The sequence below is a fragment of the Sphaeramia orbicularis genome, chromosome 9, assembly GCF_902148855.1.
Source record: "Sphaeramia orbicularis chromosome 9, fSphaOr1.1, whole genome shotgun sequence".
Classification (NCBI taxonomy): domain Eukaryota; kingdom Metazoa; phylum Chordata; class Actinopteri; order Kurtiformes; family Apogonidae; genus Sphaeramia; species Sphaeramia orbicularis.
Window position 1 is genome coordinate 34353607 of NC_043965.1, and position 21936 is coordinate 34375542.

At 38.6% G+C, this 21936-nt stretch overlaps 2 protein-coding genes across 2 annotated transcripts; one reads left to right on the forward strand and one right to left on the reverse strand.

Moving 5' to 3' along the window:
- The first annotated feature begins 6227 nt into the window (after positions 1-6227).
- On the forward strand, positions 6228-14523 carry ccdc92 (coiled-coil domain containing 92). Its single transcript, XM_030143216.1, has 4 exons — positions 6228-6411; positions 10004-10176; positions 10719-10760; positions 12705-14523. The coding sequence occupies exons 2-4, from the start codon at positions 10041-10043 to the stop codon at positions 13511-13513; spliced, it is 987 nt and encodes a 328-aa protein (XP_029999076.1). The 5' UTR covers positions 6228-6411; positions 10004-10040; the 3' UTR covers positions 13514-14523.
- Positions 14524-15394: 871 nt separating this feature from the next.
- chmp7 (charged multivesicular body protein 7) lies at positions 15395-20483 on the reverse strand. The gene is made up of 10 exons (XM_030143215.1): positions 19889-20483; positions 19647-19818; positions 18921-19106; positions 18644-18777; positions 18365-18413; positions 18146-18265; positions 16701-16799; positions 16550-16607; positions 16232-16465; positions 15395-16146 (listed from the first exon to the last, which is right to left on the reverse strand). Exons 1-10 carry the CDS (start codon positions 20149-20151, stop codon positions 16091-16093), a joined length of 1371 nt encoding a protein of 456 aa, XP_029999075.1. The 5' UTR covers positions 20152-20483; the 3' UTR covers positions 15395-16090.
- Positions 20484-21936: the final 1453 nt, after the last annotated feature.

Here is a 21936-nt window from a genome sequence, read left to right on the forward strand (position 1 = left end):
CCCCTTTTGTTGCGTAGGAGCCTTTCTGCAGTAGTAGAGTGGACTGGCAGCCAAGGACGACAGTGGTGTTACTGAAGACGGTGTGGCAGAGGCCATAATCCATGGCTTTCCTGTGCTGACTGGTCTCACAGAGCCTAACTGGTGTTGGGTTTCCATCCAAGCAGCTGGGTTAGGGTGTTTTGTGGTCTTCTTCAGTCCTCTTTGAAAGAGGATAGTCAAGTTGAGTCCCTCCATGAGGCCCTGAGGACCCTGCCACTGTAGCCACACAGAGGAGAGGCGTCCCCGTTGCAGACAGGGCAAACAGACAACAGTCTTGCAGAGAGCAGCTGGAGGACTCAGACCAACAGGTGAACATAACACCTGTGTTAAGAGGAGCACAGCGTAAGTTCTAAGAGGAGAATGTGGAAGTCATGGCAGTCCTGAATCAGTGTGGTCGCTCAGGATGTTGTCAATATGTGTGAAATGTTTCTGACTCAGATGGTGGGAAGGAATAAAAGACGCGTAAAAAGTAAATGTTTTCAGTTCAGGAACAGGGTGGGATGAAGCCGCTCTCCAGCAGTGAGGTTAGGTGAAGCTTTACTCTTAACCCCACAGAGGAAGTGGACAACTTTAGGAAGGGCCTTGACAGTGTGTTGATTGGGCCTTTTCGTCAATCTGACTGATCTACTGTTTCTCAGTGTGAGAAGGGCTCGGGGTTGAAATGGTTTCCTTGTATTTTGTCTGGCCACACAGATGATGGAAAATAGCTCTGTAGTGGGTTTTACTTGGCTACGCAGATCTGTTTTATTTGGAATCTTGAGCGAAAGGATGAGTAGCCCGGCTTGACTGGAGCACACCCAAGGCCTTTGGAGATCACACAGGCACTAAAATCCATATGTGAGATGTATAAACGGCATCCATTGTTTATTTACAACATTTTACCCTTGGTGTGTACACTGTGCTTGATAACCCTGAAGTGTAACATATGTAGATTGGAGAAGAACAAGAGGTACAAGAAGTTTCACAAGAATCAGAGCGATGTCAATTCATGACGGCACACAAAGAATAACTAATCTTTATTTATTTTATACGTTTCATGTTCTAGGATTCTGCAGACTCTGATATGGCAGCAACAGACATACACAGAGGCTCATTCTGATGAACTAGAGAAATACAAAATGAGAAGTGTTAAAGTATGTCCTTCAGGTTTCTATCACTCTCAAGACTAGAATCTTGGAGCCTCCACCAAAACAGATGCAAAATAACACAATGTACGGATTCTTCACTGTAAGGACATACAAATAAATAACCTAAATGAGGTTTAACAGCTGGAATAAGTGTTTTATAATTATATATTTAAGGATTGCACAGGTAGTTTATACACTGCACAGGTAGCTGGTAAACAATCTTCATTTGGACCTATCGTCGCTGCTTTTCAGCATCCACTTAGTGACCCCTTTCTTTCCAGCAGTGGTTTGGGAACGGATAAACATGGGAACATGAAATGAAGATGGTTGCAGAATCCTTATCCTTATTGTGACTAGACATAAAAAGAAAAAATATTTCTATGGAAAACAGAGAAAACCTTTGAGCAGTCTCTCATTTCCTTGGAAAAACAGAAATTTTGTATCTCTGTCTTGTAGCAGTGATTATGGTGGTGCAGTGTGGATGGCTGAGGTGGTCGAAATAGGAGCCTGGAGGATTTTATGACTGCTATGAATCCAGGGAAGGCATGTCTGCTTCTTCTTCTTCTCTGCTGGTTGGCAACCACACTGTGATAATCCAACAGGAGTGTGTCCACCACAAACAAAGGGTTTGCTCATAACTCAACCACACAAGTTAACTTCAAGCATGAGTTTGTACAGACCTGTCATGCAGTTAACATATTTTTTTCATTCACTTTCATTTTGCAAGATTGGAGAGTGACTTTAAAGAATGTGTTAACGTCTTTAAAAGAGAACCTGCTTATTAAAGGAGTATTTTTCTGGAAAATGATTCAAGTTTACATTGTGCTTGCAGTTTCTACAGCTTCTACAGCTATTTTATTCTATTCCAAGAGAGTAATCAAAGCTCATATGTCCTTATGTTTTCTATTTATTAGTCAATTACAAATGAGTCTTATCACACAGTGTCCAATAGAAGTATCAGAGGAAGGATTATACCTTGACACATAATTTTCCTGCTGAGACTTGCTGTGTGGGTACAGCCACTTCAAAGTGTGGTGTCAGTGGTCCATTAACCACTAGTAATTAAAATGTCACTTCATATGGGACAGAGTGCAGTGCTCTGCCCGGACTGTAAAAACTGCACAAGAAAAAAAATGCCCAGAAAGCACGGTTTCTTGCAGTCCACCCTCATTACCAGAATAAAGCCAGAGACGTTTGGCACTGGTCATACAATGATTCCATAGCACTGCTTTCCATGTGGGCTCTATGTAACATGTTGGCTATAATTTCCTCTCAGCATTCACCTATGTTTTGTCAGCTAGTAAATTTCTCATAAATTAATCGGAAAGGTAGAAAACCATGCCGTAGAAGCTGATTGCTGTTGAAATAACCTTTACTTTAAGTGCTCTTTCACGTATTCCAACCTCCTTAACAGTCTCATATAAAGTCCAGATGCTACCAGCATTTATACTGTAGATTTTGTGTAAGGACTTGAAGAGACAAATACTTTCCATACCACACAGGCACTGAGCAAATCAAAATACTAAAGTCTCTGGGTCCATTTACAGTTTGACAGAGAGAAAATTCAAATGTCTGTTACAGACTTAACATCTGGCTAAAACATGATTATTCTCCTCTGCAGAAGAGCTGTACCCGTGTGTGTGTATATGCATGTGTGTGCTTGTGATCATCAGGTCGCAAAATGACAAATTAAAGACAAACAGAAGCCAAAATGCTGCCTGACACTGTACGTTATAAAGATGAATTAGTGTTGCCTTCACACTGTTAGAAACTTACTTTGAAGCTTTCACATAAACGACACATTCAGTTCAACAGTCCAGTGATTATAACTTTCTTTGGACAGACAAATATATGAAAAAAAGATGCTGGAAAATTAAATTAGGTTTTCAAAGTTTTAGAGGCATTTTTCTTTGCCAACCTCAATATAATAACTGTAAAACTATTACAACCTGAGAAGTGTTGGTATTGGCAGGCTGTCAGAGCAGGGGCAGTAAAATACTGCCATCTGAGAATGAGGCTGCTATGTGCTTAGATTTCATTAGTAATTTCATGAATTTGACAAGAACCTGTGCTATCTATCCAGCAAACATGCAAACACCACAATAGAAAATATGAAATAATGGTATGTGTGTGTTCTTTCATTTGTGAGTAACTGTTGCCAATCTATAACAAAAACATAATAGTGGTCTGTTATTACTTTTCCATCAGTATTAACCCATACAGACCCAAACAGCCACTCGCCACCAAAACCAACTACTGATCTAAACTGTTTAAAACCCGTTGATCCACTAATTCTATCAATACAACTAAATGATTGGTGTAAAATACAGTTTGTCATCTTTTCATGGTCATCAGATATGACCCATTTGGACGTTCAGAGGCTTTGTAGTGAATGTGGAAACACCATCATCTTCTACAACATTGATTCACCAGTAAAACCCATGGAGTTAGATCAATGACAGTGGATAGAGACACTGGGTTTATGTTCAGTTAATGATAGAATTTACTGGAAAAAGTCACTTATTATTCAGTTTTGTCTGTTCTTGATCAAATAACCTTTGAATTTACTCTGAGCTTCAATGAACATCTACATGATCAGTAAATTAAATATAGGAAAATACATGATTCACACTGAAAAAAAACTCAAACTAAAGAGAATAATATTACAATAAATGGTGATAAATCACTTAAGAAAGGTTAAATATAGAGAAAAATTCATTTCATCAAGTATGATGTATGGGCTCATGTCAACTCCATCCTCAATGTACAACATCACTTGTAACATTTCTGTGTTCTTTAAAACAATGTATTCATACAGGTAGGATATCAGGCTCTCACTACACTCAGCAGTAAATCAGAGGCATATTTATGAGGTGCTCCAGTTTAAAGGGACCCCACTGTGGATACCCCGGGTGGGTGAAAAGCTGCAGTCAGCTCATGGGAAGGACATCTCTAAGCTGGATTCTACCCAGTGCCAGATCACCCACAGGCCAAAAAAACAACGGCTGAGCTAGATATAGTCACAGTAGGAGTCCAGAGTCAATCCCACTTGTTTTATTTGGTTGATTTTTTTCATTGGACAACTATAGTACTATACAATATGCATGATATATGTGGATCTCTAGCTGTGTGTAAGTAAAACAAATCACCAGGCATGTAGGGGTCTCTGTTGGGGAATTATTTTTCACCTCACTAATACTGGGGCAAACATAACTTACCTTCTCCTTGACTGGTTGCTTGGGTGCTTTCCGCAGGCAGACGGGAAGTGTGCCAGAAACACTAAAAATAAAGAAATGAGAAGAATTTAATCCCTATCGCAAACATGCCAGAGCCAGGAAGAGATTAAAGGCTGCTTCCAAAGAATAACATTTCTGGAGGTGGACAATCATTCCATTTATTCGTGGGATATTTTCTTTGTACATATGAGCTTCTTTCTTAGGTTGGTAATGAAAATTGATGCTTTTGTTTTTGGTTTGTATCATTTTACGCAGTAGCTCTGTCACCAAGGAATTTCTCTTGCCAGAAATAATTTAAGGTGATACTGTGGGTCAGAGTGAAAAGGCTACTGTTTTCAACGTTTTCATACCTCAGACGATGGAATTCAGAATCTGATGTAGTGCTGATATCACTAAAGATTACCAAGCTTAAAACTGCTACAAAAGCTGATTTATATCATGTTTTACTATAGTCTATGATTTCTGCATACCTTTTCAAATACTAGTAAAGACCTTTTTTTCTACATTCCCCCCATTTACTTATTTACTTTAAATCTTTTTGAGTAGATGTGTTCCAAATTTTGATGTTAATGATTAAAATAATAATAATAATAATAATAATAATAATAATAATAATAATAATAATAATAATAATAATAATAATAATAATAATAACTTTTACAGCACTAGCAAGACTGTTTACCAGGTGGTTTGTCAAATAAAGCAAATGTAGTCAAAAGCTAATGCAGAAAAGCAGATAACCAACTGAAAGTATAAACATGAACATAAAAGGTGTAAATATACAAAATGTCCCTACAAATCAAATTGAAAGAGGTTATTACTGCTTACTGTCAAACAACCTCATTAAATCCACTTTCAATAAAATCTTACAACCTAACTACTTCTTGTGCTTTTATTGTATTTTTTTTTTTTTTTTTTTTTTTAGACTTTAGAAGAAACAGAATCAACTTTATTGGCCAAGTACACAAACAAGGACTTTGACTGTGGTTTACCCATAGCTTTTGTGTGTTATTGAATAACTATATGTATGAAAGTAAAAGTTAAAAGTGTATAGGAAAAAAAAAAAAAAAAAAGGACGGGGGGCTTTTTTTTTTTTTTTTTTTTTTTTTTTTAACCATAAAACAGTACAAATAGTGTGAAGACCAAATACTACATCGACAATAGAAAAATGTAAAATGACAATATTTATATGTATTAGAATAAAGGTGTTTTGTTCATATAGAACATAGAAACAATAAAAACGACAAGACTAAATTCTTAATGATGACTTTATGTATAAAATTAATGCAATAATGCTCTGCAAAAGGTGTTGCAGTATACAGTTGTGTTACTGGTGCTTTACCACTGAAGTGCAACACTCCCCTCTGCTGTCCATCTGCAGATCAACACATGACAACAATTTCATCAATCATCTTGGCCGTTTTAATCATTATTTACATTAAATAGAGCAATAAATTTACTCCTGTGCAGTGGGCTAAGCGGCAAGAATTTACAAGATTTCTGATTTACTGTAGAGCTTAACCCTGGTGTTGACACTAGATGGCGGGAGAGCATCACTGCTGAACAGGTGACATACTCTGTTGCTATGGTGATGACGCTGGTGACTGAAAACTGTAGCTTCCTGACAACTGGCAGCAAAGCTTAACAATACATATTTTATAAAAGGTAAGACTAAATATAATAACACTGTCACTGTGCCACTTTGAATCCATAATGAGTTCCTTAAGTGTAAAAATGGATAAGGTTAATTTTCAATGTATCGTGATTGAGCCGCTTCTCACGGTTACCCACAATGCATCGCTTTATTTTGTCTAGTAGCTCAGGGAGATGATCGGAAATTGACACAGCCGCCCTCCGCTCCTCTCGCCCTACCGAGGCGAACCCTTAACAGCATCCCCGCCAGACATGCCAGACAAGGCGGACCGCATTTAGCCGGCGTGGCTTCTTCGCCCAAGACAATTTCATAGCCGCTTATAAGACATTTGACGGTATCTATTTTTAGCCTGAAGGTAAGCACTCTTCAAGGTGGCGTTAATGAACTGTAGGAGCCTCGTTAGCTGCTAGCTAACTGTAAGCTAGCATTACTAAAGCCTCATACGTACTTCCTCTGAACAGGGAAATTATTTCACTGAAAGACATTTCCACATTATCCTTATAATACGACCATACACATGTATAAGTTAAAATATTCAATTTTTTTTTTTTAGTATTGTAGCCTCAATTAAATTTGATATATAGTGCTATGAAACTACTAAGGCTTTGACGGTCATTGTTTCTTTGTCAAAATCATACTCATTAACAGGGTGGAGGCGTACTGTTTATTGTCATTTCTTCATGTGTTTTAATGGCAACACATAATGTTATGTGGATTGAACGTTTGCCGAATTTACCAGAATATTTTCACACACATAAAAAATTAAAACAAAATCTGCGTCTTATAATACAAGTAGCATATTTTCTGTTGTTTTCAGCCAGTTTTCAATGATAAGTGAGATTATACATGGGGGTCTGAGTGGCGTTTCTCCCTTACAACAGATAATAGGGGGGTATCAGAGCTAGCTTGTTTGCGGTGTTGGAACTGGACAGCTCCTCCCTTGACAGCAGCAGTGCATACATAACATTAACTGCAAGGACAGCTGATGACCGCACCAAACACACACACACACACACACACACACACACACACACACACACACACACAAAATGAGGGAATCCTACGGTATATCAACTGAGAAAACATCATGGAAAGTGATCCCCGTTGAATCCGTTTAATCCTCTGAGCTAGGCTAAACAAAACAAAGCCGACCACCTCTCTGTTAACGGCTTCATAATGAGAAACAAGGTCACATCCTGAGTGGTCTTTGTACCTATAACTTTACAATAACGCCTGTGTGTAGTCCTGAGGCTCCAGCAGCTGGGATGGCTGACGGGTTCATGTGGGTTTCGGGTGCTGTCCGCAATGCAGGTGCTGAAACTTAAAGTGCCGTGGAAACTATCGAGCATCCCCGCAAATACGTGTCTTCCAGTCCTATTATAACCGTAGCCAATACTTACCAGCCAATTTAATCTTAGGTGTTTGTTTACTTCACTTTGAAGGGCTTCAGATTTTAATGTTGATTGTTGCACGGACAGGTTTATATCTGGAACTGAAGAACTAGAAAATTAGAGTGTTAAGATGAAAGAGGGAACTACTACTAATAAGTTCTTGTTGTGGTTGAGGGTAATAGTTACTGGCTAATGTTTCCTGCTGCAGTTCATTGATTATTTATGCTCTCTTTATGGAGAAATGCTGGCGCGTGTCTTAGAAACTAGAGTAGCATGGGTGAGTTTGATTTTATGTATTTTAAGAGAATAGGTTTTTATATTTGCCTAGCACACTTTTCTCTGAAACTTAATTGTCTCTCTTTGGTACCAGTGTCACCTCCGTATTACAGCATGAGTCTTGTTGATAGTGAAGCTGGCTGAGGTCACATCTTTGCAAATGGAAAACCATCTTAGCTATTCTAGGAAAGGGCTGGGATGAGAGCTATGCTTGCAGCACAGGGTTTACCGGAAGGACTCCACATTACTCATCAATAATAGATTATCTCTTCAGCCTTTATGACACACCACAGCTTGTATTTGTGATTACCACCTTATGTTTTGCTTATTGTATGCTTTTCTCCTCCTCTTTTCATAGCAAAAAACACAGACAACTGCCAAACTGGAAAGTGTGTCCACTAAGGTGTCATGGGATGTATTATTCATGTTAGTGAGCTGATGATGTAAGAGTGAGAAGCTCTCTGATGTTTTATTGAAGCACAGTTACATATGCAGGGGAAAGCTTCCCCAGCACTCAGGATGTGTTGCAGGGATCAATGTACTCTCAAGTCCCATCCCCTGTTGCCTGTCAGATGGTGGAGATGTTGGGGCTGAGTGATTGTTTCCCCCTTTAGCTCGGCTCTAGAGACAAAAACCTCCGGTTAAGGGGGTGAGGAAGGAGGTGGGAGGGTGGGGTGATGCAAGTGAAGAAGAAGGCTGCTCAAGACTGGCTGTCTTCATGCCACACCCATAACCACTTAAATGTTTTACCACTGAGATTGGTTTTCCTTTCAAGGTGTGTAACTCAATCAAATGACAAATAATTGGTCATTTTTTTTGCCAGAAAAATGTCTTTACCACCCTTTTCTTAATTAAAGCTGTAATATATAACATTTTCCTGTTAAAATATCTGCAAATAACTAAGCCTGTGTTAGATATTTTGTTGAGTTGTGTCCATACATCATATTAGATGTATTGGTGATTCATATCATAGTGTCAAATTTCAGAAGTCATAATTGTATTTAATTAAATTCAACTCATTTATTTTGGTTGCCTATCAGCAGCATGACATGTCACTTATGTCAATAATAAATTTTTAACATAACATTGATATTAGTGCTGTCAAACGCTTAAAATTTTTAATCAGATTAATCACAGGGTTGCTGTGGATTAATTTTGATTAATCATGTTTAAAGATCATTAATTTTTAATCTATATTAATCACGTTTCATTTTGCATAAGCAGACTCAAGAAAGAATGGAATATATAGGTGCTTGATGTGTTTATTAAACACCTTCAACAGTTTCAACAAAACAACTTAAAACAATTGTTACGTCTTGGGGTTTTTTTTGTCTTCATATTTCCATCCAGAGGGTCAATGTGCTGTTTAATGTCTTCCATCTTTATGGGTTGGTTCTGGATCTACTGTCGGATTAACTGCCCATTTGTTCATGTGTGATGGTAGCTCTACTTGGACAAACTGCCCGAAATGTGTTACCAGAGATGTTCAGAGTCATTCTGTACTGCAGATCGGTTAATTGCGTTAAAATTTTTAATTACATTAATCATGATAATGGATTAATCCATGTTAACGCAATAATTTTGACAGCCCTAATTAATATACATAACTAAATGTAGTGTGAGTACAAAGTAAACACAAATGGTGGAAATTATTGCCAGTAAAATAACTCCCATGATGTTATTTCACAGTTTCACCAACTAGGCCTATGTCGTATTGCTTTGACTGAGATACCCACAGGAGCAGAGATGACGAGCTGTGCATTCAGCTGTAGCGTACCTGATCTCTTACATATCATCTTTGTGACGTTCACTTTTATGTCAGTTTAGGAGTAGTTCCACTGGCCGGCTTAAAAATTCAATATGTGCAAATCAGATCAGTGTTGCCTCTTAGATCAGATGTATTCTCTCAGGTGCAGACAGTAGTTTCCAGATCTAAGTCAATAAAAGATGCCTTGACTTTTTCTTGACAACTGTCACTTCTTTTTATAGAAAAACAGGGTTAGAAGGTATAAACTTGATTTTTTTAGTCAAGTGCCAAATGGCCTTCATGGTGGAGGAACTTCATTTTGCTCAGTCGTGATTGGTTTGATCTATTGTATAAAACAGATTGTCTTGGCCAGTGTGTGAACAGAATGAAGTTGAAGTGAATCCCAAAACAAAGATAGTTATGTGAAAAAGACTGATAAGTAATGGCTTGTCAGCAGATGTTAAACTTGTTTTTGTTATCGTCTCCTTCTTCATATATATGTCCATCCTCTTCTTCTGTCATCTGTCTCTTAGAGTTGCAAAGTTGGTGTTTATCTGAACATAATCAACAATGGCATCAGCAAATGTTACACTAGAGAATCAGCTGCACAGCGCACAGAAAAACTTGCTCTTCCTCCAACAAGACCATGCAAACACTTTAAAGGGACTACATTCAGAGATCCGCAGATTACAACAGCAATGCACAGGTGAGCGCCATTGGCAAGTGGTTATCTTTTTTCATGGTTGTGTAGAGAAATAATTAATCAGGACATATAATATAGACCTAACAAGGACAAATGAACCACCTAAAGGGGCTTTGGGACCAAATGTCGACAAGATGCTCTGATGCCACTATTAAACCTTAAGAGATAATATGATAACATATAGGAAATACACTCAGGCATAAGTGAATACAATCTGCACAGCCATGCTGCAGCACAGCAAAGTGTGTATTGATCATTTCTACCAGTAATGGATACACTCTGCCATAATGTGGGGCATATAAAGATGGTCAAAGAAAAACAGGATAGCCATTGCTTAAGCTCTGATTTAATGTATCCTTGACTAACCTGTCACTAAAGCTGTCTTTGCACTCTCACTAATCTTGTTAAATCAATAGTTGACCATATGGAAAAAAATGACAAACAAACATCACTGTGGGGTAATTAGGCTGTCTACTTGTGCTGTCTGGTAGTCACAAACACATTTGACACAGATATATATAAATAACCTTCTATTCTTTTTGCAGACCTGACTTATGAGCTCACTGTTAGAAGCTCTGACCCTTCAGGTAAGCCCCCATCATACTGTATGTGGCTTCAGCACACACTGTGCACACACAAACACACCCTTCACCACTGATATTGATGGTACTATTTGATTTAATATTGACATCAAGTGGAAATATGATAGCTGGCGGACATGGAGTGAGCCATCCATTTGTGGTTTTGTAAGCAATTCATGTTGTACCGTATGACAGAAGTAGTAAAGTAGAAGAGTAAAAGTAACAGTGTGAAAAGTGTTAATTAGAATAACTTAGATATACCATTAATTTCATAACTCCAGATTTTATGTTGGTTTGAGTCTTGGTTCTTAAAAAGACTTGCATCACAGTTAGTATCTCTGTAGTTACCATGGAATCATGGATCTAGTGCTGTTGCAAAAACATTCCAGGACTAAACATGAATGATTGTCAGTAGGGAGCCCAGAATATCAGTAGTGACCTTGATGCTGGACAAATAAACATTACCTGCATGGCACTGGCAGATGTTTATAAGTCCTATATTGTGCTGAAGACCTTAAAAACTTAAAACTTAATTTTACTAATTTACTTGGTAATTTCTTTCTTTGGCATAAAAGCAACAACATTGGTATCAGTTTTATTTTTTACAATCAATTAATCAGTAATTTTAGAATCATTCTCTTGTATGTGAGCACAATTTTAGTAATATTTGGATTATTAATTAAATCTAATTTAATATAATTAAATGTTGAGCATTACTGTTATTGCTTAATAGCTCTTTAAATAAATCCATTCAGAAAAAGCCAGATGGTATCTATGAAAGTACTCGAAATGATCCGTGGTGATTTGTTAAGATCATGATGATCATGAAAATCCCACTAAAAAGGTGAATATTTCATTATGAGAACAACTTATAACTTTACTTTTAAGGTAGTGGTTTAATTCAGGTAAAGACCACAGCAAGATGAGACCATGAATCTACGTTGTGTGCAGAAATACAGGTTTTTCCAGTGGACAGGAATGAGAGTAGAGGGCTCCGACTGTCTCCTGGTAACAAAGTCCCACCCATTAAACATTGCATTGTGGAACTCCCTGCTGTTCATTACGTTCCCACCACACATTGCCAGCTTCCCCTCCCCCATGTTACCATTGTATAGAACCAGACCCCTGTCCACTGTCCGTATATTGTGTGTGTATAAGGGTTTAACGTACAGAACAGTACAGTCAGGAATGCACACAACTCTATTTTAATGTATTTACAGGGTTTTAATGACCGCACAGACGTATGTAACAGAACAGGAAGCATCAGTTCACAGTATGCGGTGGTCTGTTTGAGGTCTGAGCAGTACTGTTAGGGCCTCCACTGACAGACACTATCATGTTAGTGTGGGACATCTCAGAGATTGGAGTGCAGGAAATGAGATTATCTGTCACAGCACTAATGCACAACCTGCTTAGTGCAGAAGGGCTCAGCTGTTCTAACTGGGGTTAAAATCTAAAACACCCACCTCCCACATGCCAGAAACTTAAGCAAGAGTCATCATCATCATTATTTTTATCAGGCAGTTAAGTAAAAGTAAATCAGTGAGAACTTCCATTCAGCTAACATTATCTTATACACAAACATTGGATTTAAAGCTTTTTTTTGTAAATGTTCTGTGATAATTGTATGGATAGTTACTGAGTGGTTTAAAGCGGGGTCAGGGTAGCATTAAGCTAACAGTGATGAAGGTCATGGGAGAGCAGTGCCCTTGCTGTCTACCATCACTGTAATATGAGACAGGAGCCCACTGCTGATGAGTCTCTATAGGATCAGACTGTCTCTCAGCTGACAGACTGGCCAGTCAGTGCCTGTGCATAATGTACTAATGATTGGTCTGGTCTGGGTGTGTGTCTCTGGCCATATTTAAAATGCACATTTGTATGTATTATTCATATCTTAGGGTTGATGGTTTTTTCAATATGCATGCACTATATATCATGTGTCTGCAGACAGTGGAGAGATCCGTTGCAGAGAGCTGCAAAGGAGATGTGAGGAGTTGGAGGCCCAGTTAAAGAAGAAGGAAGAGGAGAATACAGAACTGCTCAGGGACCTGGAGCAAAAGAACGCCATGATATCTGTCCTGGAAAACACGATAAAAGAACGGGAAAAGAAATACCTGGAAGAGCTCAAGATGAAGAGCCATAAGTTGGCTGTTTTGTCTGGCGAACTGGAGCAGAGAGCAAGTACCATCGCATACCTTACCTCACAACTTCATGCAACCAAGAAGAAGCTGCTGGCCGGCAGCTCCTCTGAGGCCAGCCCCAACGTCAGCCCAGTCACCTCATATAAGCCCACGCCCCCGCCACCCAAAGACCGGCAGCCTGAAACCCCACGGCGCCGCATGAAGAAGAGCCTCTCCCAGCCTCTTCACCCAGAGTTGACAGAGGTGTACCGGCTGGGCCCAGACGGCAGGCGGGTGGTTCTGCGGGAAACAGTGGACGCCATGCCTGACCCCACCCCTTTCCTGCAGGCTGGGAAAGAGTCTCCGGAACCTCAGTTAGTGCGTGAACGTCCTGCTGTCATCCCTCCTATTGTGTCAGAGCGCCCCCCGGTTTCTCCCCTCGGTGCTACAGCCAGCCCTCGACACAGCCCTGCCCGGGACCGTCAGCACAGGGCTCATGTGGGCGTGGCACACCGCATCCCCCACGGTACCCCTCCCCTCGCCCCACCGCAAGCAGAATTGGAGACGCTGGCAGTGGACCAGGTCAACGAGGAGAAGGTTGTGCGGAAGCGCTCAGGAGTTGACAGGACAGTTTAAAACTGCAATGCTAACATGCACATAAATGCACACATCTACTGTATACCTAAACACGTACATTTAACTGCAACAGCAGGAAGAAGCCTGACCCACTGTGTAGCCTGCTTTTTACGCAACACTGCAATGATAAAAAAAAAAAAATCCATATCATTTTGTTTATGGTATACTTCAAAGACTTTTGTTTTTCTTAATGTACGGTAGAAAATGACTACTCAAAAGCATGCCAAATGTTTCTAATTTACCACCCACTGAGATCTTGTATCATACACATCTTGACTTTTTGCTTAGGCTTTCACTTCATTCTGTCCAATGTGGTGCATAAAACAAATTCTCAGCCAAATATCTGCATCAGTGCCTACTCAGTCGGCTCAACCGTGCTCAAACTGTGTAGCATAGTTAAGGCTAATAGTTAACTCTACATATCTTTGTCTGCTCCATCTTCTCAGTCTGGGCATCTCAACAATCTACGTATAAACCAACCATATATCAAGATGTCTGCAGCTGCTTAGGATAGAATTGAAATGATTAAACTATTATTCCCCAAATGACTTTCTTTTTTGCGATATCAGTATAAATATGTTAAAGGCATGAGCCGCCTTATGTGCAATTGGAATTTTTTGGTTGTTTAATGCAGTAGGAAACTGATGGTAAGAGGACGTAAATGTGCATGTGTGTAAGAGAGTGTGTGTGTTTCAGAACGTCATGACCATTGAGAGAATTGAGATTTGGCTTAAACAATATTGACAGAAGGCATTTGTGATACCAGGGCATTTTTGAAACACTGTAATAGGACTTTGTGATATTATTAACTGTACTTTATAAAGCCTGTACATTTGTAATGATTTTTTAATTTATTGTTTAATATAGAAGATGGAAGAACACTTCAAATGTTGAAAGTAAACATTACCCCACCGACATGGTAATCATATACACTAAATAACCTGCTTTTCACAGAAACATCACTGTTCCTTCAAGTATATAAATCAATACAATAAAGCAATGCCTTTTGATTTGGTGACTTTGTTCTTACAGAAACAAATGGGTGAACAGTGTTGAGTGACCATGAACATGTGTAACAGCTTCACTTCATGAACTAATTAGGAGTTTTTAAAACATGTAGTAAATAAGTTCTACATAAGGGATTGTTTGTCCAAAACATGGTTTGGAAACATGATTAGATCATAAACCTGTATATGTAGTTTAACCAAGGAGCCACTAGGTGTCCCCCTCTGACTGCATGCCATCAAACCACTCAGAGAGAGCACCTCAAAAAGATATATCAGTAGAAAAAGTAAAGTTAGAAGGGGAAAGCAAGATCTGGACGAACTTCACTTTACTGGTTACTTTGATTCAATATCAGAACTACAAGTTCAGTGAAGATATAAGTGGTCAGATCATCTAATATATTTCAAATGCTGTTTTGACTCTTGTCTTCCAGATTAGCCTATCAAAGTTGAACATGAACCGTTTCACAACTCAGCGTTTTGTTTTGTTTTTTTTTTGTTTTTTTACATATTTGGATTTCCACATAGTAAAATATATTTCTATAGCCATTTTTTTCCTTCAGCATAAAAAGACTGCACCTGAACCAATACGTAAAGGTGGAATATACTAGATTTTAACTGTTTAGAGCTAGTTTAACTGTGTTAAGCTCAAGTTTCCAGGGGTAGTTTTTTGGAGAAAAATGTTAATCTCTACCAAATATGTTCCAAAACAAAAGTATTTAGTTCACTTTGTATTTAACAGCATACACATACATATATATTGATATAAATTATTACCTGTATATAAAAATATTCCAAGTAAACAAAAAACAACAGCAGCTGCTCCTCAGCTCCATCCCCACTACACTTATTCATCTCACAAGAAAATACCACAACATACAAATGATTAAAATAAATTTTATTTTGAGAAACATTTGGTTAAACTCACTTAAGGTAGACTTCTCCATCCACACAGGTAAGGTTCAGTGAGACTTAATATAGTGGTTGTAATAAATCATTTGGCATAATATTCTGTTTCCTTTAGCTTTGTATTTACAGTTCAGAAGGCCACTTATTACACTTTACTGGACTCACAACAAATGACATTACAAACGTCAACAAACAGACTATAAGAGACAAACACAGCAGTTCTGTCTTTCCTCGTAGTTACCACGAAATAAAAGCATTCCTTGTGATGGCATACCAAGGAGCATATTTTAAAGAGTTAAAATACCCACTTTTGATTTATTCACCTGTGCGTCTCAAAGCTTAAGGAAAGGATGAAAGAATGAAAAATTCAAAATGCTTTTTGGCATGCCTCCACAATAAAAGCACAATCATATTTAATCTATTGAAGAAAATTGCCCTGTTTGTATTATCTTAACACCGAGTCAAACACCCCAATAACAGTTGAGTAATTTCTAAATTACTACCTTCTAGTATGTTTTTATGTATGTTTCAACTCTGCTGTTCATGAATGTTTACATTGTTTACTTATACTTTTTTATTTCTTGAAAATGGCTTCCAGAAATGTAAGCAACAGTTTGTGCTGATATACTGATGCAGACCTTTGAACCATGTTTGGTTTGGGCGATCATTGTGCAGGTTCTAACCTTTTGGCTGGCGAAGTTATTTTCTTATGTTGAAAGCCTAGAAACAGAAGTGACCATATATGAATTATTACTTACTATTACATCCATGTACACAAAAACAAACAAGGAAGCAGTGAACAAACCTGAATCAGTGAGTGTTAACTGGTTCAGCTCTTGCTCCAGCTGCTCAGTGGCGAAGTTCATGTTGCGTTGAGGCACAGCGGGCAGAGAGCTGAGCAGGTCATTACCCATGAGGCTATACTCTCCAGAGGGACGAAGTGGCTTTGATGGAACTTCAGGTAAACCTGAGCTGATATCAGTCTGTGTCTCCTCCAACAAAGACTTTAGCTCTTCCTCCAGCTCATCCATGTCTTCATCTGCACCAGTGTGACATAAATTTAGAACTTCATGATGCACGAGAGAACAAAATATTCAAGATACAACACTAGAGAGTGACATACCTGCACTAGTTACACCACTGGAAAGTGTCTGGTTCACCTCATCTTGAGTGTCACACAACTGGAAAATGATGGAGAAAAAATTTTTTAGTCTATGATTCACATTAAATTATGCCAAACAGAATGCTCAGAGTATTGTTAAATAACCATCTACCTCCTGGATTTGATCCACAAGGCTCTCAGCACGTTCCACAGTCACGTCCTTGAGAGAAAGTCGCAGAGCAGCCACACCAGCCTGATACGCTTGCATAACCTGCAGACGATACAATACATTCATTACATATACACAGACCACTGACAGCAACCGTGGTTACAGACAGAAGAGCTGAAGCTCAGACTATGTGTTAGGAACAAAATCTTACATGCAATGAAGACAATTTCACATCCACATAATGATGCATACTGCAATATGGCATGATTTGTGCAAATTGAGTACAACTAAACGCAATTTCTGAGGTCATTTTGAATTAGTATCAAACAACGGTATTGAATCAGTCAACGATATACATATTTATATACACAGGAAGGATGGACAACAAACAGAAGAGAAAACAAACCCACACCAAGACAGAACTAATAAATTATTACACGTTTAGAAAAAAAGTACTGAATGGTTTTCCAGTTATACTCTGGAATAAAAAGGATTGAGTTTATTCTAGCGCCCCCATGTGGTTCACAAGTTTTTAAATTAAAAAAAGAACCATTCCAAAGCGTAACTGACACACTGAGCAAAAACATAAATGCACCATGTACAATATTGTATAACACCAGAACTGCGGCCCAAAATGAGCTCATGATGTCTAATTGTAAAACATGGTTCATTCTCTTGATTTGTAAACAAACTTTGTGTCCATCTCTGTGAGTGACCACTGCTCAGTGATCCAGTGATTCCACTCACAACACAGCTGTGGCATGTCCAGATGCTGCTCAAACAGCATTAACAGCATTCAGACACTCCATATACTGGGGACAATAAAGGGACACCTCAAAATATCACATTTCCTCATATGTCACCATGCCACGGATGTCGCAAATCATGCGGGAACGGCTCCGGATAACATCCCATAGCTCCATGTAGCCCTTAAAGAGGAGTGGAAATACATTCCACAGCCCACATTTGACAACATTGTCAACTCAATGAGAAGACGATGTGTCGCTCTTAAGGGATACCAATGGTGGACACACAAGATATCGAGTTGTGATTTCTTTTAACCAGCCCCACCGTGTCCACATGAATGTCCCTGGATGCCAGACATCCCTATCATGTTCTAATAGATGGTAATCTGTACCACATTGATCAACAAAATAAACTGTGTGATTTAATAAATTGTACAACACCTAATGGTATAAAAGTTTAAAGTGAGACAGGGTGCATTTATATTTTTGCTCAGTGTAAATTGCAGGTTTGGTGGAAAAATCTAAAATCTTTTTCCAGTTATGGTTTGGAAACAGAGTGATGACAAACAGATCCTGATCACTGTTGTTCCATCTTCAGGGATTATTAAAAAAAAAAACATTTAATAAAGTCTAAAACATTATAATATATAAATATACAGTTTATTATCATGTCACACTGTGGAAGCTTATTTGCTTTCTTACCATCTTATCAGTCTGTGACTGAGCTATTCGGTCCAGGATTCCTCTGATTGACTCCAGTTTGGCAAACAAGTTGTCTGCCCTCTTTTCAACCCTCTTACGGCCTCTCAAACATCTCAATGCCTGTGAAATAAACAGTGAATATAAGAGAATGATCAAACTTCTGTGGAATATGCAGGTGCTGTGATAAAATGAAAATCAACACTTAGACTTAGCAGTAACCTGAGATTTCTTTCCTTCTCGAAGAAGAACCCTTGCTTCCTCTTTGCATCTGCACAGAGATAAAGCAAAGCACTTATCACATATAACTCTAACTCTTCAAGCCATTAGGGTGCAATGCCTGAATAATAATAATATGGTCTGAATAATACAGATTGTAGAATGGAACACTTCATTCTGTAAATTTCATTACAGGGACAATGCAATCTGAAAAACAAACATTACCACATGAAGTTAATTTAACTCATTTTCATTATGAACTAAACAATCAAGTTGATGTACTTGTCGGCCTCAAGACTCAGTTTCTCCACTCTCTCTCCAAGCAGCTTCTCACTGCGCTGCAGCTGATAGATGCCAATGTCCACATCATTGACTGGAGACACACGATCCTGCCCCGTCTGACAAAATTTAACAATCTGAGAAGAGGACAGGTAAAAATAGATTAACCATGGCAATTCAGAAAATGTAGAACTCTGACAAAGTTTTCCCCTGAATACTGGCCTAAAAAGCTTCGACTGACTTGAATGAAACTTGCGGAAAACTATTCAAGTAGATTTACCTTTTCGCCTTCGTGTAATGAAACCATAACTTGTTTGTCCCTCTGCAGCTGCAGCAGTGCCATGCACATGGTGCTCTCATCAACACACACACCTGAGGAGAGGTCACGGAGTTCTTGAAATGACAGGATGGAGCGGCTTGCAAATTCACTGCTTCGATATGCCTCGAGTAACTGTGCTGCCTTCTCCTGGAGAAACATACACACAGCTGATCTTTATTTACCTGAATACCTTAATATTAATTTTACATGAATGATTTTATAAAACTCATACCTTTAATATCTAGATATCCAAAATGAAATAAGGAATATCTAAAACCTATTGTGACTAATAAAATCCAACTTCAGATATGTAAAATTAGATTTATGCAATAACACATCCACTATACCATGAAGGTTTAGTGGATATCTGCTGAGGAATACATAAGATACATAATCTAACCTTAAAATTATGACTAGTAACAAAGATGTTGACCATAGGTATATGTAATGGGAGTTACTGATAGCAGAGCCATAGAGGTCAGAGTACATTATTGTATCAAAAAAGAAACTGAAAGAATGGAAAGGAAAAGATATAAAGTTAGAGCTATTGTATAACACAATGTATACTCATAAAAGTGTTATTGTGGATGTTACTAGTAAAATACATACTTTAAACTAGAAGGAATCATATTATAAATGTCTAAAACGTAGAAACAAACAGGGTAGTGGTGGTAATGTTTCACAAACCTTAACCAGTTCAATAACAACGAATGACTCCCCCAAAGGCACACGGCTGCTACCCAGAAGAGTGGAGAAGGTCCATTTTAGTGGCTTTACCAGCAGCAGGCCAACACCCCAGGACAACCAGCCACAGTCCACATTAGCAGCAAACTCTGACTCCCTCTGGATCTTCCCACATCTGGTACAAGTGACATTAAATCACAAACACAGACTCGAACACAGCCAGAGAAAACAGAGCAGACACTTACCTGGCCATGGACTGGATGACAGTCCCCAAGCCCAGCGGTGACTTCTCCTTCCTCCTGAAGGTTTTGTTCAGGTCCTGCAGGTTGACACACACAGAGCCTCGGTCCCTGCAGGTCTGAAGGAACAGACCGCTCCAGAAGTCCATCTTACTGTCCCAGTCTGTCGTGTTGACATCTCGGTTCTCCTTGAAGTCCGAGAAAAGAAAATTCATCCGCTCGTCGTCATCCCACTCAGGTGGCGGGGTCATTTTAGTGGAATTAGACATTTGTAAAACTCTACACTTTAAACTGGTCCTGTTTTTCGAGTCGCTGTGCCAGGCAGGAGGCAGTTAGCTTAGCTAGTCCGGGCGGTTAGCTAACATGTACCAGCAGCTCACACTCTCATCTGAAATAAATAACACTGCTTAACACTGGCAATAAATAGCACTAAAATATCCTCTGTTGAAGAAAAAATCTAAGATGTGGACTACGTGTCATTGCCACCTTTCCACAGCAAACCCTCATTTCACCATGATGCATTAAAATGTGGCTAACATGAGCTAGTTAGAGTTAACATATCACATATCAACAACACATTGTAGCGCGTGTTTTGATGTTTGGAAACGAGCGGAAAGGCGGAGCTAACTGTTCGAGTATCATTAGACGCTAACTCCACCGTCGCAGACATGCGAGTTATCAAAGCAAATGCACCAACAAACGTTGCTTATAATGACCATGTTTGCACCTTTTATGCGCATATATGTGCATACGTTCCAGTAGTGTTCCATCAATGACAGGTAAAAAGAAAGTGAATTTTACAGTTTGTGTAGAAAAACAGCAGGCTTCAGAGCACTTTAAAAGCATCTAGCCTTACACTATTGCAACAAAATTTATATTTTGTAGATTTTATAGCATGTCCAGACAAAGAATGTTTTAACTGCTTTACATATGGTAAATCTGGGTCATTTAACCCATATGGATGCATCATGTTTTGGTCATCATACATATTACATATTTTTGGTAGAATATGAAGTTAAGCAAAAAGTAAAATAAGCTTGTGTACAAGTAAAATGCCGCAAGAAGTAAAGAAGTGAATCTTTACCAAGTTTGAATCACTAATAAAGAAAAGTTAGGTCAAAAATGATGGTTGGCTGTAGTTTCCAAGATACAGAGAGAATGGGTTTTACTCAAAAGGAATGTTTGTCTCAGAGCTATCAGATTTACTTCAAAACACTGTCTACACATTACAATACATTCATTTTTCAGGTTCTTTCTAGTGGAAGATTTATAACTCTATTGTATAAATGTACACAAACCAATGTGTAACACTATATCATATCAGGGCTCTCAAGTCTCATGCGTTAGGTGTGAGACACATGCATTTCAATCCATTCACATGCTTACACGCCACACCTTGCATTTCTCACTCAGATAAATTACTAGGATAACTCCCACGAAGTTCACAATATATAACAACACAAAGTTGATTCGTCACTAACACACAACAAATAAAGTTCCTATACACTTAAGGCACAACAAATAACTTACAACGTACTTTTCCCCACTATTGTACAGTGCAATAGGACTAATATGCTGCTAAGGACTTGGACTAGTAACTGTGTAATATTCCCTGTGTGCTCCAGGATACACAACCACCATGACTGATCTGTTTGTCTGTTGGTACCCATGTCAGTCTAAGACTTGGTTCGAATTGTGTCAGTTGTCCTGCATCGCACCAATGCACCTTTTGTATCACAACCCCTTGTGTCAGACCCCCATGTACTCTACATATGGTCCCTGCTGTACATAGCTGTTAGTGACAATAAAGATGATATTTTCTATTATTTCATATTTAAATTGTGAGATTTTTCACTGATATTTATTTCCTTTCATATTTGTTGAGTTTCAGTGAAACTTCTGTTAAAGTTATACCACAATCTAAATATAAATAACCTCTTGAAATAACTCTCTTAAGCTTTATAGTTTGGTTGCTTACACAAATGAGTCAAGCTTTTTGTTTTGTAAAACCATCAGTAATGAAATAAAACTCAATTATCATACATAACTAACTA

Coding starts and splice junctions, on each gene's coding strand:
- ccdc92 (XM_030143216.1), top strand. CDS start 10,041: ATGGCATCAGCAAATGTTACACTAGAGAATCAGCTGCACAGCGCACAG. Junction 10,177..10,718: donor ATTACAACAGCAATGCACAG/GTGAGCGCCATT, acceptor TTCTTTTTGCAG/ACCTGACTTATGAGCTCACT. Junction 10,761..12,704: donor TAGAAGCTCTGACCCTTCAG/GTAAGCCCCCAT, acceptor ATGTGTCTGCAG/ACAGTGGAGAGATCCGTTGC.
- chmp7 (XM_030143215.1), bottom strand. CDS start 20,151: ATGTCTAATTCCACTAAAATGACCCCGCCACCTGAGTGGGATGACGAC. Junction 19,819..19,888: donor GTCATCCAGTCCATGGCCAG/GTAAGTGTCTGC, acceptor CACTTGTACCAG/ATGTGGGAAGATCCAGAGGG. Junction 18,414..18,643: donor CTGAGTCTTGAGGCCGACAA/GTACATCAACTT, acceptor ATCTCTGTGCAG/ATGCAAAGAGGAAGCAAGGG.